General features: G+C 39.9%; 1 protein-coding gene and 1 long non-coding RNA gene across 6 annotated transcripts in view; one reads left to right on the top strand and one right to left on the bottom strand.

The window, feature by feature from the left end:
• Nucleotides 1–6,098, bottom strand: part of LOC105476840 (uncharacterized) — a 167,900-nt gene extending 161,802 nt beyond the window's left edge. For 2 of the 3 annotated variants that reach the window (XR_011615693.1, XR_011615691.1), the window contains exon 1: nt 5,742–6,097. This is a non-coding gene — a long non-coding RNA (uncharacterized lncRNA). Of the gene's footprint in view, nt 1–5,741 lie in introns of all 3 variants that reach the window. The other variant, XR_011615692.1, reaches the window with a different exon arrangement.
• A 9-nt stretch (nt 6,099–6,107) lies between these two features.
• LOC105476913 (DEAH-box helicase 40) overlaps nt 6,108–25,822 on the top strand; it is a 45,645-nt gene continuing 25,930 nt past the window's right edge. The window contains exons 1-10 of one of the 3 annotated variants that reach the window (XM_071082844.1): nt 6,108–6,287; nt 7,114–7,281; nt 10,678–10,823; nt 13,294–13,413; nt 13,907–14,134; nt 14,355–14,421; nt 15,480–15,611; nt 17,331–17,430; nt 19,526–19,612; nt 19,751–19,933. In XM_071082844.1, coding sequence (XP_070938945.1) covers nt 6,176–6,287; nt 7,114–7,281; nt 10,678–10,823; nt 13,294–13,413; nt 13,907–14,134; nt 14,355–14,421; nt 15,480–15,611; nt 17,331–17,430; nt 19,526–19,612; nt 19,751–19,933 — 1,343 coding nt within the window. In that variant the 5' untranslated portion in view covers nt 6,108–6,175. Of the gene's footprint in view, nt 6,305–7,113; nt 7,282–10,677; nt 10,824–13,293; nt 13,414–13,906; nt 14,135–14,354; nt 14,422–15,479; nt 15,612–17,330; nt 17,431–19,525; nt 19,613–19,750; nt 19,934–25,822 lie in introns of all 3 variants that reach the window. The other 2 variants (XM_071082845.1, XM_071082846.1) reach the window with 2 other exon arrangements.

The following is a 25,822-nucleotide window of genomic DNA, read 5'->3' as shown; positions in this document are numbered from 1 at the left end:
TAGCTACTAAAAAGGGTGCATATAAGAATTGCGCATTTTAGCCGGGCGCGGTGGCTCATGCCTGTAATCGCAGCACTTTGGGAGGCCGAGGTGGTTGGATCACCTGAGGTCAGGAGTTCGAGACCAGCACGGCCAACATGGTGAAACCCCGTCTCTACTAAAAATACAAAAATTAGCCAGGCATGGTAGCAGGCGCCTGTAATCCCAGCTACTCAGGAGGTTGAGGCAGGATAATTGCCTGAACCTGGGAGGCAGAGGTTGCAGGGAGCTGAGATCGCGCCATTGCACTCCATCCTAGCTGACAAGAGTGAGACGTTATCTCAAAAAAAAAAAAAAAAGAATTGTGCATTATAATATATACTGAATGAACACATGAATGAATAAATAGGAAGCTAGAGTAAACATTGAGCTTTCACTTGGAAGAGGCCCCATTTTACTAGTAAATTAATGGGAATTCTACACATGTATTAAAGATAATATGCGTAATTTTCATTGACAACTAGCAGTGTCTCAATCTCTATTAAGCTCTCAAACAATATTGTTGATGAATGATTTAATGACTATTTGGTGACTGGCTCTGTGATAACTACTCAAATCTTAATATCTAGACACTTAAAGAGAAGAAGGTGTGATTATATCTTTTACTTTTTTTTTTTTTTTTTGAGACAGTCTCACTCTGTCGCCCAGGCTGGAGTGCAGTGGCACAATCTCGGCTCACTGCAACCTCTGCCTCCTGGGTTCAAGCAATTTTTGTGCCTCAGCCTCCTGTGTAAGCTGGGATCACTGGCGAGTACCACCACGGCCGGCTAACTTTTGTATTTTTTTGTAGAGATGGGGTTTTACCATGTTGGCCAGGCTGGTCTTGAACTCCTGACCTCAGGAGATCTGCCTGCCTTGGCCTCCTAAAGGGCTGGGGTTACAGGTGTGAGCTATCACACCTGGCTGATATTTTTTACTTTTGGACTGAAAGTTAGATATTTCTCTGTTTTATGATATGGCCATACCATCTAATTATTTTCCTCCAAACCCCCAAGTTGCTAATATACTATAAGCTTGTTAATAAAATATGTAACTGCGGTATGTAGTCCACCACTATATGACTCAGAAAAATTCCCAAATTTTTTGTCTAGTTCCACCTAGTTTAGGGCTTGAGGTTTTCTTTCACGTTTACTTTCTCTCTAGAATGAAGTTCCCTTCCCTCTCTTTCAAGGTCTACATGTATCCAGGACTACTAGATGAAAAACTGCTCATAGATGTTTGTTTCTGATTTATTTTTAATTGGGAAGGGAATGGTCCACACTTGAGAATGGTTTATCTTCTTGAATTCCTTCCATTAGAACTTTTCCTTCTTTCTTTTTTCTTTCTTTTATTTTTTTCTGAAACAGGGTCTCACTCTGTCACCCAGGCTGGTGTGCAATGGCACCATCACGGTTCACTGCAGTCTTGTCCTACTGGGCTCAAGTGATCCTCCTGCCTCAGCCTCCCAAGTAGCTGGGAATACCGGCATGCACCTCCAAGCCTGGCTAATTTTTGTATTTTTTGTAGAGATGAGTCTTGAGATGGGGTCTCACTATGTTGCACAGGCTGGTCTCAAACTCCTGGTCTCAAGCAATCCACCTGCCTTGGCCTCCCAACGTGTTGGGATTACAGGCATGAACCACCACACCTGGCCCCATTAGAACTTTCTAACAAAAGATGATCTTTCTCCTGCCCCCTAGGAGGGCTGTTTATCTCTTCTGTCAGTCCTTCCTTTCTCATATCCTCCCCACTCTCTGCCTTCTGCCTAGGCCCAGTCTTATCCATCAGAGAGAGGAAGTAATCAGTAATTTGAGCATGCACAGAAGGCTCTGGTTTGGGACCTCAGGTCAAGAGTCTTTGGATTTTTGTTTCTGCTTTGTTGAGGGCTGAAGAGGAAGATAGGCCTATGGGTTACCAGTGAGATAGAAAAAGGGGAGGAAAATACAGAAAAACAATCAGATTCACATTTGGATACAAATCCACCACAAATGCAAGTTTATAATACCTATCTGGACTAAAAGTTTGTTCTGTCTCCTCCAGTCCTATATCCTTCCTCAAAATGTGAACTTGGTATTTCTCCCTCATCGGTATCTCTGTTTCAACTCTCCTGAACACATCTTCTCCTTGTACCCCAATACTTTCATTGACCAAGTCTTTTCTTAATCATCACATATGCAGTAGTAGCAGCATCTTTTTCCAGCTATTCTTTTCTCTCCCTTTCATTTACCCTAGTTGATTCTAACCAGCCATCCCCAAGTGTATTAGGTACATTTTCAGTTTACTCTCGAATTCTCATTTACTCACAATCTGGCTTCTGTCTGCTTCTCTTTACCAAGACAAGTCTTGTTTTGGTCCAATTAATGAGTTCTTAAGAAATCCATGTAGTTTGATACCATTGCTCACTCCTGTGAACAATTAGGTTCTGTTATTAATTAGGTTTGTACATATCACCATTTTTCTAGCATTTTAAACTTTCTGGTTGTGACTGTAATAATATATCTTTGATAATTTTTCTTTCTTGTGTGGGTTTTACTTACTCCTTTTAACCATCACAACAGTGGTCCTATACTTTCTTTCCTGAAGATGATTTAAACATTTTCTTCCATTTTTGTAAATCTTTAATATTGAACCTCTTTCCTGTCTCTTTCGCATGCTCTGAAACAGGTTGCTTGGAATGTAGAATATTTTGAAAGACTGCTTATGAAGCAATAGCAGCAGGGGGCAATTCAGACTTCTCACACTTCTTTAAATACCAGTTCTTTCAGGTGTCTTTTTTGTTTGTTTGTTTTTGTTTTCTGAGACAGAGTCTTACTCTGTTGCCCAGGCTGGAGTGCAGTGGTGAGATCTTGGCTCACTGCAACCTCCACCTCCTGGGTTCAAGTGATTCTCCTCCGTCAGCCTCCTGAGTAGCTGGGATTACAGGTGGCTGTTACCATCCTAGGCTAATTTTTTTGTATTTTTAGTAGAGATGGGGTTTTACCATATTGGCCAGGCTGGTCTCAAACTCCCGACCTCAGGTGATCTGGCCACCTCGGTCTCCCAAAGTCCTGGGATAACAGGCCTGGCCTCAGGTTTTTAATGTAACCCAAAGAAAAGAAATAGATTCAATGTCGTTGGGGACACTGACCTTTCTTCCCAGATTCAATCCATGTATTTTCTATTTTTACTCTGTACTTGAGTTTTGCTTGTCATTGTAATTTGTAAACTCACTGAGTAGGAAATAATTGTTGGTCTTCTAATTTAGAATAGCCCCAAGCACATGGTTATTAATGGTAACATGCTTTAAATGTCCTTGGTTATAAAATGAACAATGTTAAACATCACTTGAATTTTTTGCTTTTATTTTTCTTCATTTTTGGCTTGCAGGTTTTATATTGTATACTCTCAGTAGGTGGTTCTCATACAAGAATGGGGTCAGTTCTATCAGAGTTACAAACATTGGAAGAAGATACATTATTTTGGCACCAAGATCTAAATAGTTCCATCTCCCAATGCAGTTTAGTGGTTATTAGTGTGACTTTGAATCTTGGCCCTCTTAGTTCGTTTGTCACCACAGGCAAGTTTCTAACACAAAAATTAGGGATAGTAATAACCTAATTCTGTGAGTTTTTGTGAAAAATAAAGGAAATAATTTACAGTTGAAACCTGAACAAGGTGGGGGTAGGGGCACGAACCTTTTGCACTGTCAAAATCTGCATATAACTTTTTTTTTTTTTTCTTGGAGACAGAGTCTCGCTGTCACCCAGGCTGGAGTGCAGTGGTGCGATCTCGGCTCACCCCAACTTCCGTCTCCCAGGTTCAAGTGGTTCTTCTGCCTCAGTCTCCCAAGTAGCTGGGACTACAGGCACACACCACCACACCTGGCTAATTTTTTTTGTATTTTTAGGAGAGATGGGGTTTCGCTATGTTGCCCAGGCTGATCTTGAATTCCTGAACTCAGGCAATCTGCCCGCCTTGGCCTCCCAAAGTGCTATGATTACAGGTGTGAACCACTGCATTGGGCCAAAATCTGTGTATTACTCAATTCCCCAGAGCTTAACTATTAATACCAACTATTGCCTGGAAGCCTTACAGATAACATAAACAATTAATACATATTTTGCATATGTATTATATACTGTATTCTTAAAATAAAACAAGCTAGATAAAATAAAATATTAAGAAAATCATAAGGAAGAGAAAATATATTTACTATCCGTTAAGTGTAAGGGGATCATCATAAAGGTTTCCATCCTGTTCAGTAGGCTGAAGAGAAGGAGGAGGAAGACAAAGGGTTGATCTTGCTATCTCCAGCTTAGCAGGTGCAGAAGAAAATCTGCCTACAAGTGAACCTGTGAAGTTCAAACCTGTATTGTTCCGGGGTCAACTGTATCGGAAAGATCTGACTACTATGAGCTAAGTGGTAATCATCATTGGTCTGGAATGGTGATTTTTAGAAAGTGACTTTATTATATCACTGATAGAGATGCCCTATACCAAAATACTGAGATTACCAATACCTTGCCTGTACTACAAATGTATTTTTGCCATTTTGGTTTCTGTTTCTATATTTTGAATTCTGTTTCTGTATTTTGAATTCCTAACATGATCCAGAAGGCTGGGAGATGCTCCTAATGAAAGAGAGAAACCTGGAATATTCTCCTATTTGCCAGATTGTTTCCTCTCATACCCAGGTTTTGAGATATAAAGTTGTCACAAAGTTCCAACTTATTTGGTATCATTCAAAATCTGATGAGCTTGCATTTTAAGAAGTGTTGATCAGTCCCATTTAAGAACAGTTGGTATGAGTTCACTTTATTTTACTTTATTTTTTGAGACGGAATCTCACTCTGTTGCCCAGGCTGGAGTGCAGTGGCACGATCTTGGCTCACTGCAATCCCTGCCCCTAGGTTCAAGCGATTCTCCTGCCTCAGCCTCCCAAGTAGCTTGGATTACAGGCACGTGTTACCACACATGGGTTTCACCATATTGGCCAGGCTGGTCTCGAACTCCTGATCTCAAGTGATCCACCTGTCCCAGCCTCCCAAGGTGCTGGGATTACAGGCATGAGCCACCATGCATGGCCGTGACTTCACTTCAAATGAGCACAGAAAAATCTGGGGGTCCAACAGCCTTATGGCACATCTTTTGAAGTCTGGTCAGACAGTGGGGTCTTTAGGTGATGGTGAAGTGACAGTTTTGAGTTGTTTTCTTTGGTAGTAAGTGTTGGTTAATTCTCACAGCAGGAAAAATTCAGGAGTCCAAGAAACAATCTTGTTCACATTGCATTGATTTTGTTACAGTTGACAATAATTTAAAAATTGGCAGGCTCTAGAACAGAAAGACCTGTCCCCAAAGTACCTTTTCTGAAAAAGTTGCCCTGCCTCAGATGTTGTGTATCTGTTGAACTTTTCAGCTACTGTGGTTTCCAAGGAATGCACCTCTATCAAAAATGAGCTGAATTCCTAAGGAAGTCAATTATTCATTCCTCCATTTCAGCAAAGTCAACAAATATTGACAGCCCACCTTGAATCACTGGGACCCTGGATGTAGTGGCGTTTACATATTCCGGCTCTTTTGGGGGGCTTTACAATCTAGCTGGGCAGAAGAGGAAACATGCAAATAAATTAAATTCAGGGTCCTGTGAGGGAAATGAACAGCCTCGGCAACCTAAGTTTTTATAATAACATAACTAAAAGCTCGGCTCCACAGCTCAGTAGCTGTGTGCCTTGGACAGGTCATACCAGATCAGGAAAGGTGATGTGAAAATGAGTTGCCAAACGCAGCACCATGGTTCCAGCTCCAGGCAGAGGGTCACATCGTGTAAGGTGTGCGAAGACAGAATAGCCTGCGGAGACCACTGTGGCGTTGAAAAGAGGTGTGGTCGCGACCTTTGGCGCCGCAGAGGCGAAACAAGAGGGGGTCTTCGGGCCCTCAGGTATGCCTCAGCCGCCCGAGGCGAAGCGCACGTGACAGTTGGCGGGAAATCCCTGGGGGGTGGAGCCTTGGCTCGCGGCCCGGCCGCCCCGTGTCACGTCATCGAGCAGCTCCCCCTCCCTTTGCTACAAGTCGCACGCGCGGAAGTAAACACCTCTACGTCATCAGGGCGCGTCCTCGCCTTTCCCCTCCCATCTCCTCAGATCGGTGGACGTGCTCGCCTCCACTCGGGGCCAGGTCTATGTCCCGGTTTCCCGCAGTCGCGGGCAGGGCGCCAAGGCGGCAGGAGGAGGGTGAGCGGTCAAGAGACCTCCAGGAAGAGCGGCCCCCGGCTGTTTGTATCGCCGATAGAGGTGCGGTCCGCGGGACGGTACGGAAGCCAGCGGGAGTTACGGCGTGGGGGTTTTGGGGGGGATGAAAGTACGCCTTTGGCCGGCTGAGAAGAGTAGTGAGGAAGCCGTGGCGTTCTCCTGGCTTTCCAAGCCCGAGGCGAACTTTGCGTCCAATGAGCACTTTGCCTTAGAGGGGGGCGGTCCCAGATCCAAGTTGGGCGAAAACCTTACTGGGGGGCGAAAAAGTGAACCCCAACGCCCGAAATGCATTCTGTTCTTAAACAGGCTCACAAACCCTTTGTTCTCTACCCATTCATCCTCCCCCCTCCTTCGTCGGGCCGCCAGCCTGCCTTTGGGTACGGTATGAAGGGAGCCAGTTTCCAGGAGCCAGTTTCCATGGTTACCCACCACTTGGCCTTCTGGGATATCAGTCACTCTGAACAGGGACCTAACTTGAACCATGAATCAGAAGCAAACACAGGTGGCTTCTAATCCAGCTGAGAATTTTCTGCTGTGTTCCAGTTTTTGGTCTATTGTTAAATAAAATTGGGTTTTGTGCTTCTGTGTAAGTATACATGTGTATACGTTGCCTTGAGCTATACTTGCTTTGAAAAGTACTTTGAGTTACGCGTGAACTAATGCTCAAGTTGCTGAATTTCACCAAAAAGTTGTTCTGGGCTCATTAACCCTCACTTACAAATTGTACATGAGCGATTTAACTGAGAAGTCATGGATGATCCCTTCCAGCCCTAAAATTCAATATTGCCTTTCTGGTTTCAGTCCTGAGAAGTTGAGTCAGAGATATCTTTACAAGTCTTTTAATTGACTTGTTTTTCTGTTATTACAGAAGAGAAAGGATGCACGTCCCAGGAGGGAGGAACTACTCCAACTTTTCCTATTCAGAAACAAAGAAAAAAGATTATTCAAGCTGTGAGGGACAATTCATTCCTTATTGTTACTGGAAATACAGGAAGTGGTAAAACAACTCAACTTCCAAAATATCTGTATGAAGCAGGTGATTTTTTTCTGTTCTAACATTGGAAATATTTTTAAAATATCCTCTTTTTAAAGGCCAGTAGGACTTCTGTACTCCATGGTTGCCTACTATTTGCTTTATAGTCCCCCTTCTCTTGACACACCCCCTTCCCCTGTGTCTCCCTCGCTTCTTTATGGTCTATTTCAGGTTCAGGAATTAGTTGGGATGGCAGATTTTCCCATTTTTAATTACCATAATAATCTCAAATAGAATTACATCTAGATATTAATTCCATTTTATAGAATAAGGTTGTCTAGCAGTAAACTATTAACCATTGGATACTGAAATAATTTTGAGAGGGAAGAGATATGTGATATCTGTTGCTGCCATTAGTACTTCTTGGTTCTTTCTCTAGAGCATTATCAGGTAAATATTTATCCCCTGACTTTGCCAGCACAAGCCAACTAACAAATTACCTTTAAAATATGTTAAGTAAAATTAATAGGAGGCCTTTGGTTAGGACTGATCCCCCGCACTAGACCCAACAGACCAAACCAAAATGGAGTTACTCATACTGAAGTTCCACGCCACCAAGTCTAGAAACTAAATTTTTCATCTAATCTCCTGAGAAATCAGGAGAAAGAGATAATAGCCAAATCCCCAAACAGACCAGTTTAAGCCAGCATCAAGAAGTTTCCTCTGCTTTAACTTTTACAAAAAAAGTAACTTTGAAATTAGCAATCTGCCTTTTATTTTCTGTTTCTACTTTCCTTCAGCCCTTTTCTGTCTATACAATCAGCCTCCTCTGCTCAGCTCATTGGAACACTCATTCTATTTTATGAGACGATGGGTTGATGTGATTCCAGAGTTGGAATCACAAAAGCCAATTAAAAATTTTTGGTCGGGCACGGTGGTTCACCCCTGTAATCCCAGCACTTTGGGAGGCCGAGGCAGGCGGATCACGAGGACAGGAGATGGAGACCATCCTGGCTAACACAGTGAAACCCCGTCTCTACTAAAAATACAAAAAGAAAAATTAGCCGGGCGTGGTGGCTGGTGCCTGTAGTCCCAGCTACTCAGGAGGCTGAGGCAGGAGAATGGCGTGAACCCAGGAGGCAGAGCTTGCAATGAGCGGAGATCGCGCCACTGCCCTCCAGCCTGGGAGACAGAGCGAGACTCCGTCTCAAAAAAATAAATAAATAAATAAAAATAAAATAAAATAAAGTTTTTTAGGCTGGGCGCGGTGGCTCAAGCCTGTAATCCCAGCGCTTTGGGAGGCCAAGGTGGGTGGATCACGAGGTCAGCAGTTTGAGACCAGCCTGGCCAACATAGTGAAACCCAGTCTCTACTAAAAATACAAAAATTAGACATGGTGGTGGGCGCCTGTAATCCCAGCTACTCGGGAGTCTGAGGCAGGAGAATTGCTTGAACCTAGGAGGCGGAGGTTGCAGTGAGCTGAGACCATGCCATTGCACTCCAGTCTGGGAGACAGAGTGAGAGTCTGTGTCAAAAAAAAAAATTAAATTTGTTGTAATTTTGTCTTTTGACAAGTGTCTTTCAGTATGACAGAACTTTCTGTTGTAAGGTTTGTAAAGAACAGTATTATATTGGATATGATTTGCCTTAAAAAAGAAATATATTATTCTAATGCTTCAAATCTAAGGTGCCATCTATTAAGATATATCACTGTTTTATATGCAGTAATCCCCTCTTATCCTTGGGAGATGCCTTCTAAGACCACTCAATGCCTGAAACTGCCAATAATACCAAACCCTGCATATACTATGTTTTTTCCTGTACATACATACATACCTATGATAAAGTTTAGTTTATAAATTAGGCACAGTAAGAGATTAACAACAACCACAATAAAATAGAACAGTTACGACAGTATACTGTAGTAAAAGTTCTGTGAGTGTGGTCTCTCTCTGTCTCTCAAAGTACTGTAATTTTGGATCTCCATTGACTGTAGGTAACTGAAACATTGGAAAGCAAAACCAAGGGTAAAGAGGGACTACTGTATTAGTAAGAATGGAAACACGCCATCAATTTTAAGATGCAGCTCCATTCCCAAAGATATTAAAATGCTATATGGAAGGTGTATAGCTATAGATATAGATATAGATTTTTTTTTGAGATGAGATCTTACTGTGTTGCCCAGGCTGGTCTCAAACTCCTGAGTTCAAGCAGTCCTCCTACCTCAACCTCCTGAGTAGCCAGGGTCCTGAGTAGCTGGGATTATAGGTATGTACCACTGCTCCCAGCAGAAAGGTGGCATATTTAAATCCAGTTTTAGGCCGGACATGGTGGCTCACGCCTGTATTCCCAGCACATTGGGAGGCTGAGGCAGGTGGATCACTTGAGGTCAGGAGTTCAAGACCAGCCTGGCCAACATGGTGAAACCCCATCTCTACTAAAAATACAAAATTAGCTGGGTGTGGTGGCTTGCGCCTGTAATCCCAGTTACTCAGGAGGCTGATGCAGGAGAATTGCTTGAACCCAGGAGGTAGGGGTTGCAGTGAGCCGAGATTGTGCCACTGCACTCCCGCGTGGACAGCAGAGCGAGACTCTATCTAATAAATAAATAAATAAATCCAGTTTTGTGGCAAAGGTAAATTTATTTTGGGAAGTGTGTGGAATTTTATGAATTCCTATGTGTCAAAATTCTTGGCTTACCTTTAGAGTAGATTTTTAGACAGAAAAAACAAAACCAAACAAAGCCTGAAATCTAATTTAAAAAATGTATTTTTTACAAAAAAAATTAGGTGTGGTGGCGTGCGCCTGTAATCCTAGCTGCTCAGGAGGCTGAGGCAGGAGAATTGCTTGAATCCGGGAGGTGAAAGTTGCAGCGAGCCGAGATTGCGCCACTGCACTCCAGCCTGGACGACAGAGCAAGACTCCGTCTCTTTTTTTTTTTTTTGGCCGGGCATGGTGGCTCACGCCTATAATCCCAGCACTTTGGGAGGCAGAGGCAGGTGGATCACCTGAGTTCGGGAGTACGAGACCAGTCTGACCAACATGGAAAAACCTCGTCTCTACTAAAAATACAAAATTAGCCAGGCATGGTGGCGCAAGCCTGTTATCCCAGCTACTTGGGAGGCTGAGGCAGGAGAATCGTTTGAACCTGGTACGTGGAAGTTGTGGTGAGCTGAGATCGCACCATTGCACTACAGCCTAGGCAACAAGAGTGAAACTCCATCTCAAAAAAAAAAAATACATACATATATATATATTTTTTGAGTGGTTACTAATATGTATTATTTTAAATTAATATTTAAATTTTCATAGTGCAGACGTAGCAATGTGTTTTTAATTTGCAGGATATTCTTTTGGAAACATTCAAGCAGTTTTGTATTCATTGGCCAAAAACAATTTAGCTCTAATAGGAAGACAATTGCTAACATTGTTGTATTTCTTTATCTCTGGTTTTGATAGGGTTTTCACAACATGGTATGATTGGTGTAACTCAACCACGAAAAGTAGCTGCTATATCAGTTGCTCAGAGAGTAGCTGAAGAAATGAAATGCACTTTGGGATCCAAAGTAGGATACCAAGTTCGTTTTGATGATTGCAGCTCTAAGGTACAAAAGTCTTGTTGGTATTTGTTTCTTTTCTTTTTTGGGACATGGCCTCGCTCTGTCGCCCAGTCTGGAGTGCGTGGCACAATCATGGCTCTCTGTAACCTCTACCCTTCTGGGCTCAAGTCACCTCCTACCTCAGCTCCTTGAGTAGCTGGGACTACAGGAGCATGCCACCATGCCCAGCTAATACTATAAACTTAACGGAAAGAGTGGAGAGAGTTGTGAAAGATTTTTAATTTCAAAATTCAATATATATTTTAAATAATTTATTTTTGTCATTCATTGTTAATGCTTTAGCTTTCAAGTGTCTGATATTCATTCCATTTTCTCCTTCCTTAGTTTATAAATGACAGTTTATTTTCTTAGGATTCTCTTATTTATGTTTTTTAACTGTAAGGTTTCTTGACATGTAGATTTTTAAAATGCTTTATTGTAATAAAATATATATAACTTAAAATTGACCATTTTACCATTTTGATATACAATTCAGTGCCATTAAGTATGTTCACAATGGGCTGGGTGCAGTGGCTCACTCCTGTAATCCCAACACTTTGGGGTCCAAGGCCGGTGGATCACCTGAGGTCGGGAGTTCAAGACCTGCCTGATCAACATGGAGAAACCCCGTCTCTTCTAAAAATACAGAATTAGCCGGGCATGGTGGTGCATGCCTGTAATCCCAGCTACTCAGGAGGCTGAGGCAGGAGAATGGCTTGAACCTGGGAGATGGAGGTTGCGGTGAGCTGAGATCGCACCACTGCTCTCCAGCCTGGGCAACAAGAGCAAAACTCCATCTCAAAAAAAAAAAAAAAAAATGTGTTCACAATGTTGGGTAACCATCACCATTTCTACTTTCAGAACTTTTTTTATCATCCCAAACAGAAACTCTTATCTGTTAAACAATAGATTAAAACCCCCATTTCTCCCTCCCCCTAGCCTCTGGTAACTTTTTTTTTTTTTTTTTTTTTTGAGACAGAGTCTCACAGTGTTGCCTGGGCTGGAGTGCAGTGGCGCGACCTCCACGCCCTGCAACCCCTGCCTCCCGGGTTCTAGTGATTCTCCTGCCTCAGCCTCCCAAGTAGCTGGGATTACAGGCTCCTACCACCATACCCAGATAATTTTTTGTATTTTTAGTAGAGATGTGGTTGGTCTCAAATTCCTGACCTTGTGATCCGCCCCCCTCAACCTCCCAAAGTGCTGGGATTACAGGGTGAACCACCGTGCCCTGCTGTAACTTCTATTCTACTTTCTCTATCTACAAATTTGCCTACTCTGGGTACCTCATACAAGTGGAATCACACAGTATTTTGTACTTTGTGTCTCTCTTATTTCGCTGATTATGTTTTCAGGTTCATTTATTTTGTGTGTTTGTATTCTTGAAGTCAGTGGAAAGCTGAGTTAACAAAATCAATCAATTAACAAAATCAGCAAGTGTTAAGCATCTTCTATATTCATGGCACCAACAAATTTAAGATTTTCTTTTTAATAGTGAATATTATAATTTATATTCCCTGCGAATTTCTTAATCCTGTCCCAGCTACAAAACAATCCCTGCTTTACATATGTTCCCTAATAGGAATGGCCATCAAATATGGCACAAATTGACCCCCAAAAATACTATCTTTGCCTTCCTAGTGGTCACTGTTTTTTCTTTCTTCCTTCCCTTGTTTTATGGATGTCATTGCTGTTATTCCTAGCCTTTGGACCTTTTACTCACCCTGTTTTAATGCTTGTTGAGTAACACATTTTTATTTGGAGATAGTGTCTTGCTCAGTCACCCAGGCTGGAGTGCAATGGCATGATCTCAGCTCACTGCAGCCTCTGCCTCTCAGGCTCAAGCAGTCCTCCCGTCTCAGCCTCCCAAGTAGCTGGGACTACAGGTGTGCACCACCACACCTGGCTAATTTTTATATTTTTATTAGAAATGTGGTTTTGCTATGTCGTCCAGGCTGGTCTTGAACTCCTGGACTCAAGTGATCTGCCTGCGTCAGCATCCCAAAGTGCTGGAATTACAGGCTTGAGCTACCGTAACACATTTTTTAGTAGGACAGTGGGGTAGAGAAGAGGAGAGAGTGGGTGGAAAGTATGCACCTACCATTTTCTCATTTTCCCTGAATCTTCTGAAATAGGGGCTGAGTCAGAAAGATAAATCTCATTTCACTGTTGTTTCCCACAACTTGCTCACCTAATGCCATTGCATCATCTTGCCACTTTCCTCTGACTTTATTGTATCTCCTTATTGGTGATTTTTGTTGCTTTGTCCAAGAGTACCCAAGTGAGTTATTTGTCCCTTTTTTTGTATAGACAGCATGCTTTGTGACTTACCATCGTTTTGTCTACATAAGTTAGACTATTTTATGTACCCTTTTGTTTAGTCAGATTGGTTTGATCACTTAATGTTTGTACCTCTTGAGGAAAAATTTAGTTGGGAAAGTAGTGGTGAATTTCTGTGACTCTGCTATTTGAACATTAGGAGACAGCAATCAAATATATGACTGATGGATGTTTACTGAAACATATTCTTGGAGATCCAAATCTTACCAAATTCAGTGTCATTATTTTGGATGAAGCCCATGAAAGAACTCTAACTACAGTGAGTATTTTATTTTTTTATTATTATTAGCAAGTAGTTTACTTGTTTGGGTAGCTTTTTACTATATAGAGAATTGCCTCCTCTTACTTTTTAATTTAATTTAATTTTTTAGAGATAGGGTCTTGCTCCATCACCCAGACTGAAGAGCAGTGGCACGATCATAGCTCACTGCACCCTTGAACTCCTGGGCTCAAGTGATCCTCCCACCTCAGCCTCCCGAGTTGCTAGTACTGCATACGTGCATCAGCATGTCTGGCTAATTTTTAAGAACATTTTTTGTAGAGACTTTCATTTTGTTTCCCTGGCAGGTCTCAACCTCCTGGCCTCCCACCTTGGCCTCCCAAAGTGCTGGGATTACAGGTGTGAGCCACTGCACTTGGCTCTTATATTTTAATCTATTAAAATAGGAATTCCTTGGATAGAATAGCAATGTATTTAAAATAGCTTGGTTGTTAAGTGCTTGTGACTTACTAGAAATTTACTTTTCTTTCAGGATATCTTATTTGGTTTATTGAAGAAGCTATTTCAGGAGAAGTCTCCTAATAGGAAGGAGCATTTAAAAGTGGTGGTAATGTCAGCAACTATGGAATTAGCCAAGCTCTCTGCATTCTTTGGAAATTGTCCAATATTTGATATACCTGGAAGGCTTTATCCAGTCAGAGAGAAATTCTGCAATTTGATTGGTCCACGAGACAGAGAAAATACTGCGTATATTCAAGCGGTATTACTTGGCATTCATTTAATGTCTTTTTTCAATATCTGTGATTCTTACTAATTAGGTAGTTTGATAATTCGTTTGTTCCCTACTATTTTAATGACAGCCCTCACAGGTCCTAGAATTTTTAAGAACCAAGTTTAATTTTTCTGTGGGGCAAGGGAAGTGGTGGTAAGGGAATGACTGTATTTGCACTAGCATATTATGCCTGCATTTCTTGCTTCAGATTGTGAAAGTCACCATGGATATCCATTTGAATGAAATGGCTGGAGACATCTTGGTTTTTCTGACTGGTGAGCATTAGTATCAAGTTAAAAAACTTACTATTTGTAAGTAAGTAATGTGACACCCAGTAGAGTGCTACCTTTGTTGGGAATTCTGTGCCCTTCTCAAGTGTTGCCCTAGCTTTTTTTGATTATCTGAATAATTTTAGGTAAAAGATACATAAAAATTGTAGGCTAGCTGCCAAAGAGAATTACATATATGTATGTCAAAGACATAATAGTATATATATATTTTATGTCAAAGGCGTAGTAGTGTGTGTGTATATATATACACACACACCCACGTATATATGTCAAATGTCAAAGACATCAGGCTCATTAGTAAATATATGTAAAACACACTGACCTTTTAATTGAAAGAAATTAAATAGTGAAATATTGTTTTTATTGGTCTGTCTTAGATAGAAATGTAACCTGACTAAACAGACCTGGGTTAATTCCATTATTTCAAAGGATATCTCACCAGGTTCTTCTTTGGGTGGTGGCATTGTGGCCTTATGTGTGATAACAGCACATAAGGTGTAAAATCTATGTATCATAGACAAGCATGTGGCATTTTTGGAGATCAAAAATAAAATAGTTAAATCCTAAACTAGTAGTGTAACTTTTCAAGTAGCAGCACCCTCCTAATAGGAATTAGTAGTTTCCTTGTTTACTTTTTTCCTCTGCCTTGTACTAATGTCAGAAGTGAGGGATTGTAACAATCTTTGCCTTTTGGAGATTACTTATTTTGAAATTTACCCAAATGCAATAGCACCTGGACTAGCTTTTCCCCTTTGTTAACAATTTAGTGAGTCTTCTCAAATACTGTGTTAACAGGGTGAAAAACTTGAAGATGATAAATATTTTTATTCCTTTAGAGATTTAAGTTCCTTAGAAACTGATGTTTCTTCTACTTCAAATTTTTTGGTTGAAATATGTTGCAGCTTAGGTGTTCATCTCCTTTACTTTAAATGAGAGATTTACAATAATTTCTAGGCAAAATTAATTTTAATATTGACATTTTCTTTATTCTTAAATTAATTTTTCTGTTCAGTTGCTGAATTTTTTTTTTCTTTCTGTTTTAGGCCAGTTTGAAATCGAAAAAAGTTGTGAGTTACTTTTTCAGATGGCAGAGTCTGTTGATTATGATTACGATGTTCAAGATACCACCCTCGATGGCTTGTTAATATTGCCATGTTATGGATCTATGACAACAGGTAATTTCTCATTAGAATAGAAAATTTGATTTTTTAAAAAAACTTTTTGTTGAATAATCAGGTTTACAGAAAAGCACTCAGGTCTTAAGTGGTTAGGTTAAGTTTCACAAACCAACCTCACCTTTGTAACCCACATCTAGATTGTGAAACAAATCAATGAGAACCAGCATTCCTTGAGAGAAGTGATTTTTGCCTGAAGTCTTTTTATATTTCACTTTTTCGAGAGCCTTGGATATCCCCCTTATTATCGTTAAGAGTATTGTTTCTCCTAGCAAAACAAAACTATTGGTGAGAATTCTTTGAAATGAGGACAGTAGTTTCTTGCTGGTATTACTGTAAGTCAAACCTAATTTGCCATTGCCGCAGAATTTTTAGAAATTGTATATATCCAGGTATATCTAAGTCTAAACACAGTGGATTGTTTTCCTTTTTTTTTTTTGTAACCAAGTCTCATTCTTGTCACCCAGGCTGCAGTGCAGTGGTGCAATCTCAGCCCACTGCAACCGCCACCTCCTGGGTTCAAGCGATTCTCCTTCTTCAGCCTCCCAAGTAGCTGGGATTGCAGGTGCTTGCCACTATGCCTCGCTAAGTTTTTTTTGTTTGTTTTTTAATAGAGATGGGGTTTTGCCATGTTGGCCAGGCTGGTCTCAAACTCGTGACCTCAGGTCGTCTGCCTGTCTTGGCCTCCCAAATTGCTGGGATTACAGATGTGAGCCACCATGCCCAGCTGTGGATCATTTTCCTTTTAAAGTAGCCATGCCTTAGTCTGCTTTTCAAGCATGATCCTGTTCTTTGGTGAATTTCAAGAGCAGATACAAACTCTTGATTTGACACTTTGGTCATAGTAAATACTGTTGAATGAGGTTTAGAATTTGTTTTGTAAAACTTTTATTATGGAATTTAACTTGTAAAATCAAAGGGAAATTAACCTTAGCCTCCTATTTGGAGTTGGAATTAGCATTTGAATGTTTTTATATTTTACGTGTATGTGTATTAACAGCTTTTGTTGATTGGGTGATTCTTATCCCTATATTAACAAAGTTTTGGAATATATGTGTCAATAAAGAACATAGATGTGTTATTTTGGAAATCTCTTTTATGATGATATTAGCTCCTTTCTATTGAAGCATAGATATCTATTTTAGATTTTTACATTTTCAGGGAAATTCTTAGGATCATTGTTTCAGGTTCTCATTGTTTTCTCAAGATTTGGTTCACCAATGCTTTTATAATTTACTTTGTAACTGATAAAAAAAACCCATTATGTTTGGTTTGTTGTTAACCATTAACTAAATATATACATAGACATATGTTTTTCTGTACAGAGTAAATAATTTCATCTTTCTTACTGCCACATTGAAAATAATGTTCTGGATCTTCTGTTGCCTCCGTTTTTTTTGTTTGTTTGTTTTTTTGAGATGGAGTCTCGCTCTATCACCCAGGCTGGAGTGCAGTGGTGCGATCTTGGCTCACTGCAACCTCTGCCTCCCGGATTCAAGCAATTCATAGAGACGGGATGTCACCGTGTTAGCCAGGATGGTCTCGATATCCTGACCTCGAGATCCTCCTGCCTCGGTCTCCCAAAGTGCTGGGATTACAGGCGTGAGCCACCGCACCTGGCCTAGAAACATGACTTTTAGTGAAAAATTGAGTTTTTCGAAACTTGAGTTTGACACATGCATGTTTTAAATTGGTATTTTCTTTTTATATATACTTTAGATCAACAGAGGAGAATATTTTTGCCACCTCCACCTGGAATTAGAAAATGTGTCATATCCACCAATATTTCTGCAACATCTTTGACAATAGATGGAATCAGGTATAACTTTTGAACTTTCTCTTAAAGTCAAGGAAACCTATCGTTACTAAACATTAGCTAAACATTACTGAGTTTGCTTTTCTGTGCCCTCCACTAATTCCCTTCTCTCCTACTTTTTAATGTTCTTAACATGTAATCACCTATTTTGTTTTGTAATTGATTGCTTTGAGCAGGAAATGGAGTAGGAGGTACATACTATATTCCTATTCACCCTTTTTTTTTAGAGACAGGTTCTCATTGTGTTGCTAAGGCTGGAGTATAGTGACTATTCACAGGCATGCAGTCATAGCACACTACAGCCTTGAAGGGAGATCAACCAATCCTCCCGCCTCAGCCTCGTGGTAGCTGGGACTACAGGCATGTGTCACCATACTTGGCTGTTCACACTTTTTAACTGCTTGGCAACTTGAAGCTTCCTCTTTTCAAATTTAAGATTATGTAGATTATGTATAATGCTTCATGGGTTTCACTAAATAGGAAGCCAAACCTATTTTTCTGTACTCCCATTATAAGCATATACCTTAGATGATTTGATATTTCCTTCTACCTTGCAGCCTCACTTGGTAGAGTTAGTTGTATATCCAGTGTTTATCTGGATGTATTGTCTCTGACTTTTTATCTTTTTGTGAAAATTAACTATGATTCAGGTCCCTTATCTTTTCTGGATGTAGTAAATAGTGCTATCAAATTTTTGAGTAAATTTAGTAAGGGAACACTAAGAAATTTTAAGTCTAGACTGATAACTAATGCAAAGTTCTTTAAGACTGGGTTATTTATCATTTACTCAATATATTTTATGTCTTTAGCTAAGTCTGATTGTCTGCCTAAGGAAGGCTGAACCTGAATCTCAGAGATCCTGTGTGTTTCTTCTGGGTAAAATGGTCACCCAGGTCTGAGAGGAAGTCTTAATTTACTCTGCTTTTCTTTGTTACTTTAAAAATAACGCTAAGGGGTTAAGGGAGTGCTCTCCTGGGTAAATTAACCTCTGTAGTTTTCTGTTTCCTACACAGGCAAAAGCCATTAAATAACAAGATTCAGAATGTTGTCTTGTTACTGCTATCCTGCTTTGGTTCCTTACCTGACTTGTTCACCATTTAATTGGCTTAGAATGGCATGTTAAGGGCTAGTTGAAATTAGATTCTGAATCTGTTAAAATGGTCTGAAACTGACTTTCAAGTTTGTGTATTTTTTTTATTGAGGCAAAATTCACATAAAATTAATAATTTAAAGATGAACAATTAAGTAATACTTAGTACATTTACAGTATTGTGCAACCACTGCTTCTACTTAGTTCTAAAATATTTCAACACCTCAAAATAAGACCCCATATCCATTAAGCACATACTCCACATTCCTCTCTCGACCCCAGCCCTTGGCAACTACCAGTCTTACTTTTTGTTTGTATGTGTTTTCTTTTTTTAAAAAATTCTTTAGATGTGTCAGCAGGAAGCAGTATGTATTTTCTGTTCTGAATATTTCATACAAATAGAATAATATAATATGTGACCTTCTGTGTTTGCTTTCTTTCCCTTAGCATAATATTTTTGAGGTTTGTCAACATTGTAGCATCTATCTGTACTTCATTCTTTTTTGTGGCTGAATAATATTGCATAGTGTGAGTGTGTGTGTGTGTATATATATACAATTGTGTGTGTATATGTACTGCATACATATATGCAAAGCATTTTGTTCATCCCTTCATCCATTAATGAATGGTTAATGGACATTTAGGTTGTTTTTACCTTATGGCTATGATTCATAGTGCTAATATGAACATTGGTCTATAAGTATTTATTTGAGTACTTGTTCTTAGTTCTTTTTGGTGTATACTTAGAAGCAGAGTTGCTGGATCATATGGTCATTTTGTGTTTAACTTTTTGAGGACCCCTGAACAATTTTCCACCTTGGCTGAACTGTTTTACATTCCCATCAGCAACATATGAGGGTTCCAATTTCTTGACTTTCAAGTTTTACACGTAACATAAAAGGCATTGTGTACTTGCTAGTTTGCTAGAAAAGGAGAAACCAAAGTGGTTAAAAATTAACAAGTCTTCTTTTATTTTCCAGAAACTTAACTTGCTTTGATTCTTCTTAGATATGTGGTAGATGGTGGCTTTGTGAAGCAGTTAAATCACAACCCCAGATTAGGGTTGGACATCCTGGAGGTGGTTCCAATTTCAAAGTAAGTCTCTATGTCAAATCTTTTTATTCAAAGAACAACTGATTAGGTAATTTCTAGCTGGTTTGGGGAGAAAAAGTAAATTACCTGAGAAACCCACAGAATGTTTTGGAGACTTTTTGCGTTATTTTCCTTCTGTAGGAGCGAGGCATTACAGCGAAGTGGCCGAGCTGGCAGGACTTCTTCAGGAAAATGCTTTCGGATCTATAGTAAAGATTTTTGGAACCAGTGTATGCCTGACCATGTGATCCCTGAAATTAAGAGAACTAGTTTGACATCTGTAGTTCTGACCTTAAAGTGCCTTGCCATACACGATGTCATAAGGTATGTAGACAACTAGAAAAAAAAAGAAAAACTTGTTAGCATAGAGCCAAGTTATTGGCTCAAAAATTATTTTGAAATATTTGACTCATACATCCCTGAGAGTTTAGGCTAACCTCTTTTAGAGGTTGGTTTTTATATTGGTTGCTTTTCTTCTTTTTTTTGAGATGGAGTCTTGTTCCGTCGCCCAGGCTGGAAAGCAGTGGCATGATTACCACTCACTGCAACCTCCGCCTCCTGGGTTCAAGCAATTCTCTTGTTTCAGCCTCCTGAGTAGCTGGGACTACAGGTACTGGCCACCATGCCTAGCTGATTTTTGTATTTTTAGTAGGGACGGAGTTTCACCTTGTTGGTCAGGCTGGTCTCGAACTCCTGACCTCAGGTGATCCACCCGCCTTGGCCTCCCAAAATGCTGGGATTACACAGGCCACTGTGCCTTGTCCTGTTGGTTGCTTTTCAATTAAACTAACACAGAAGACTTCCTTGCATTGCTTTAGTAGGATCTCTTGCTCATGATTAACCTTGGCTTAATGGTGGCGTTGAGGGGTTGTGCTGATGTTTATTTGGATCACTTAATGACCACTGTTTATTTGTAATGAAAGGTATATAATGAGTTGGGCATAAGGGCTTATGCCTGTAATCCCAACACTGTGGGTGGCCAAAGTGGGAAGGTTGCTTGAGCCTGGGAGTTCGAGATGAGCCTGGGCAACATAGTGAGACCTTGTCTCTACAATTAAAAGAAAAAAAAAAAAGTCTGATATGGTGCATGTTTGAGTCCCAGATATTTGGAAGCTGAGATGGGAAGATTGCTGGAGCCTGGGAGGTAGAGGCTGCAGTGAGCCATGATTGCACCAGCGCACTCCAGCCTGGGCAACAGAGTGAGACCCTGTTTCAAAAGAAAGGGGCTGGGTGTGGTGGCTCACATCCGTAATCCCAGCATTTTGGGAGGCCAAGGTGGGAGGATCCCTTGAGGCCAGGAGTTTGAGACCCGCCTGGCCATCCTGGTGAAACCCTGTAGCTACTGAAAATGCAAAAATTAGCTGAGTTTGGTGACATGTGATTGTAGTCCCAGCTACTCCAGAGGCTGAAGCACGAGAATCACTTGAACCCAGGAGGCAGAGGTTGCAATGTGCCAAGATCACACCACTGCACTCCAGCCTGGTCAACAGAGTGAGATTATGTCTCAAAAAAAAAAAGGGTATACGTTGGAAAGTGGAGTGTTTTTTTTTGTATGGCCAGCATTATACTATATACCATGAAAGACAGAGTAATACTCTGTAGTTTTTTGCTTTCACTAAGCTTAAGCTTAAGTTATATTAGAGAAATAAGGTTCAGACATGTGAAATGAAGGATAGAATAACAGTTCTATCCTTTAGAACAGTTAAATTAGCCAAATGTTAAACAATATAATTTATTGGTATAGGATAGAATATTGTTGTAGATTGAAATTTCTATCATACATGGTAGAGGAATTAGTGGAGGAAAGTGCTATCTTGTTCTTTATTTTGTTCTTAATTCCCTTGGAATTTAAAAGTGTTCAGGAATTTTGGGGGAGGAAAACCGTGCAGTTTTTAAATTCATAGTAAGTGATTATTAGGTGCATCCAAATATGTATTGTAGGCCAGGTGTGGTGGCTCATGCCCGTAATCCCAGCACTTTGGGAGGCTGAGATGGGTTGATCACCTGAGGTCAGGAGTTCAAGGCCACCCTGGCCAACATGGTGAAACCCCATCTCTACTAAAAATACAAAATTAGCCAGGATGGTGGTGCTCGTCTGTAATCCCAGCTACTTGGAAGGCTGAGGCAGGAGAATTACTTGAACCCGCTAGGCAGAGGTTGCAGTGAGCCGAGATCGCGCTCCAGCCTGGGCAACAAGAGCGCAACTCTGCCTCCAAAAACGAAAAACAAAAAAACCCCAAAACCCACAAATACTCATTGTATACTCTTGGAAAGCCAATTTGCCAATTTCAAAATGTTTTGATAGTTATCATTAGACTAGAGATTTTCTGAATGAGAATATGTAGATACTAGAAAGAGAAAAGCATGTAATACATGAAATTCTGACTGTAACAATAAATTATACCAGTGAAAAGAAGGAAAGAGCCATTTAAAGAAATCCAGATAGCCAAACAGAAAACTTTCAGATGAACCTAGATTTTAAAATAATGTCTTGATTTTTTTCATTTGGGGAAAAAGGGCCATTTTTGGAAATAGTTGCTCAGTAAGCTTAATATTGACTCCTAGTATATTCACAAAGGATAGCAGAGCAGCCTCTAACCAAGAATGAGTATATATTAGAAAAATAGGAACAGTAATTAATATCATCTGCACTGAATTATTTTTCCATCTTAAGTCTTAAAACCTATGTGTACTAAAAATCGCAAAATTTTGTTTCAAAATGCTTGAAACAAAAACCAAACAGGCTTCCTTTTTAAAAAGTATAAAGAATAAGGAGAGGTAGACCCAGTGTTTGGGATAGATGGTATAGTGTTCACAGATGACAGAAAGAAAATGGAGCTTCTCAGTTATTATTTTGCTTTCCCTTTCTCTTCCATCAGGAAGAATGATTTTAAAACTGAAAATGCAAGAACAGGTCTGAATAAGAAGGAATTGATGACAAAGATGGATTAGGAAATAATGAGGGAAAACCCAACCACCATAAATGATTTTGTCTTGAGCATTTAGACATTATTTCTGTGGTGCTAAAAGTACTTGCAGATTTAGTGTCAGAGTCGTAGGTCATCTGTGAGAAATTATGCAGAATAGGTTATCAGAAAATGGTGAGAAAGGCAAATGTCTTGATTTTTTTCATTTAGTAAAAAGGGCGGGTTCTGGAAACAACTACCCAGTAAGCTTGACATTGATTACTAGGGAACTCTATTACTTACATAAACTTATTGAGAATGGTTTAAGGAAATTTAACAATGATTAATGAGTATGAATTTTAAAAGTTCACAATGAATATGTTATTTTTTGTTGTTGTTGTGTTTGGTTTTGTTTTTCTGAGACAGGATCTCACTCTGTCACCCAGGCTGGAGAGCAGTAGTGCAATCTCAGCTCACTGTAACCTCTGCCTCCCAGGTTCAAGCGATTCTCATGTCTCAGCCTTCTGAGTGACTGGGATTACCTGCGTGTTCCACCATGCCTGGCCGAATATGTCATTATAAGCCATTTCCTTTTCAGGACCATCCACATAATGGGTGCTCCGCAAGAATTTATTGAAAGTTAACCTAATGTCTTTTATTTTCAGCACAGTACTTAACAATACTGCATTTGATATCTTTGTGAATAAAAAAGTCGTCTGTAGATGACAGTACTGCTGATTATAGTTGCCAAATAGCCCACTCTAAAAAAGTATTAATTAATTGCTTAGTGTAGACTAGGTGAAGGTTTTACTAGTATTGTGCTGGACTTAGTTTTTTCTTGATAAACATTTTTAATAATGATATTGAATAAAAATATTGAAGTCATGATTACTTTTTCTGGAAAATATCTTAATATCTAATAGGTAGATTATTACAACCAAGCTTTATTTTATTTTTTTATTTTATTGTACTTTAAGTTCTAGGGTACATGTGCACAACGTGCAGGTTTGTTACATATGTATACATGTGCCATGTTGGTGTGCCGTACCCATTAACTCGTCATTTACATTAGGTATATCTCCTAATGCTATCCCTCCCCACTCTCCCCACCGACAACAGGCCCCAGTGTGTGATGTTCCCCTTCCTGTGTCCAAGTGTTCTCATTGTTCAATTCCTACCTATGAGTGAGAACATGTGGTGTTTGGTTTTTTGTCCTTGTGATATAGTTTGCTGAGAATGATGGTTTCCAGCTTCATCCATGTTCCTGCAAAAGACATGAACTCATCATTTTTTATGGCTGCATAGTATTCCGTGGTGTATATGTGCCACATTTTCTTAATCCAGTCTATCATTGTTGGATGTTTGGGTTGATTCCAAGTCTTTGCTATTGTGAATAATGCCGCAATAAACATACGTGTGCATGTGTCTTTATAGCAGCATGATTTATAATCCTTTGAGTATGTACCCAGTAATGGGATGGCTGGGTCAAATGGTATTTCTAGTTCTAGATCCCTGAGGAATTGCCACACTGTCTTCCACAATGGTTGAACAAGTTTACAGTCTCTCCAACAGTGTAAAATTGTTCCTATTTCTCCACATCCTCTCCAGCACCTGGTGTTTCCTGACTTTTTAATGATCACCATTCTAACTGGTATGAGATGGTATCTCATTGTGGTTTTGATTTGTATTTCTCTGATGGCCGGTGATGATGAGCATTTTTTCATGTGTCTGTTGGCTGCATAAATGTCTTCTTTTGAAAAGTGTCTGTTCATATCCTTCGCCCACTTGTTGATGGGGTTGTTTGTTTTTTTCTTGTAAATTTGTTTGAGTTCATTGTAGATTCTGAATATTAGCCCTTTGTCAGATGAGTAGATTGCAAAAATTTTCTCCCATTCTGTAGGTTGCCTGTTCACTCTGATGGTAGTTTCTTTTGCTGTATAGAAGCTCTTTAGTTTAATTAGATCCCATTTGTCAATTTTGGCTTTTGTTGCCATTGCTTTTGGTGTCTTAGACATGAAGTCCTTGCCCATGCCTATGTCCTGAGTGGTATTGCCTAGGTTTTCTTCTAGGGTTTCAGGGTTTTTATGGTTTTCGGTCTAACATTTAAGTCTTTAATCCATCTTGAATTAATTTTTGTAAAAGGTGTAAGGAGGGGATCCAGTTTCAGCTTTCTACATATGGCTAGCCAGTTCTCCCAAAACCGTTTATTAAATAGGGAATCCTTTCCCCATTTCTTGTTTTTCTCAGGTTTGTCAAAGATCAGATGGTTGTAGATGTATGGTATTATTTCTGAGGGCTGTGTTCTGTTCCATTGGTCTATATCTTTGTTTTGGTACCAGCACCATGCTGTTTTGGTTACTGTAGCTTTGTAGTATAGTTTGAAGTCAGGTAATGTGTTGCCTCCAGCTTTGTTCTTTTGGCTTAGGATTGACTTGGCAATGCGGACTCTTTTGGTTCCATATGAACTTTAAAGTAATTTTTTCCAATTCTGTGAAGAATGTCATTGGTAGCTTGATGTCATTGGTAGCATTGAATCTATAAATTACCTTGGGCAGTGTGGCCATTTTCATGATATTGATTCTTCCTATCCATGAGCATGGAATGTTCTTCCATTTGTTTGTATCCTCTTTTATTTTGTTGAGCAGTGGTTTGTAGTTCTCCTTGAAGAGGTCCTTCACCATCCCTTGTAAGTTGGATTCCTAGGTATTTTATTCTCTTTGAGGCAATTGTGAATGGGAGTTCACTCATGATTTGGTTCTGTGTTTGTCTGTTATTGGTGTATAAGAATGCTTGTGATTTTTGCACATTGATTTTGTATCCTGAGACTTTGCTGAAGTTGCTTATCAGCTTAAGGAGATTTTGGGCTGAAACGATGGGGTTTTCTAGATACACAATCGTGTCATCTGCAAACAGGGACAATTTGACTTCCTCTTTTCCTAATTGAATTCCCTTTATTTCTTTCTCCTGCCTGATTGTCCTGGCCAGAACTGCCAACACTATGTTGAATAGGAGTGGTGAGAGAGGGCATCCCTGTCTTGTGCCAATTTTCAAAGGGAATGCTTCCATTTTTTGCCCATTCAGTATGATATTGGCTGTGGGTTTGTCATAAATAGCTCTTATTATTTTGAGATACGTCCCATTAATACCTAATTTATTGAGAGTTTTTAGCATGAAGGGCTGTTGAATTTTGTCAAAGGCCTTTTCTGCATCTATTGAGATAATCATGTGGTTTTTGTCATTGGTTCTGTTTATATGCTGGATTACGTTTATTGATTTGCGTATAAACGTATGAACCAGCCTGGCATCA

The sequence above is a fragment of the Macaca nemestrina genome, chromosome 17 (genome assembly GCF_043159975.1).
Source record: "Macaca nemestrina isolate mMacNem1 chromosome 17, mMacNem.hap1, whole genome shotgun sequence".
Lineage (NCBI taxonomy): Eukaryota > Metazoa > Chordata > Mammalia > Primates > Cercopithecidae > Macaca > Macaca nemestrina.
Note: the sequence above shows the minus strand (reverse complement) of the source record. Positions and strands in the feature narration are given on the sequence as shown.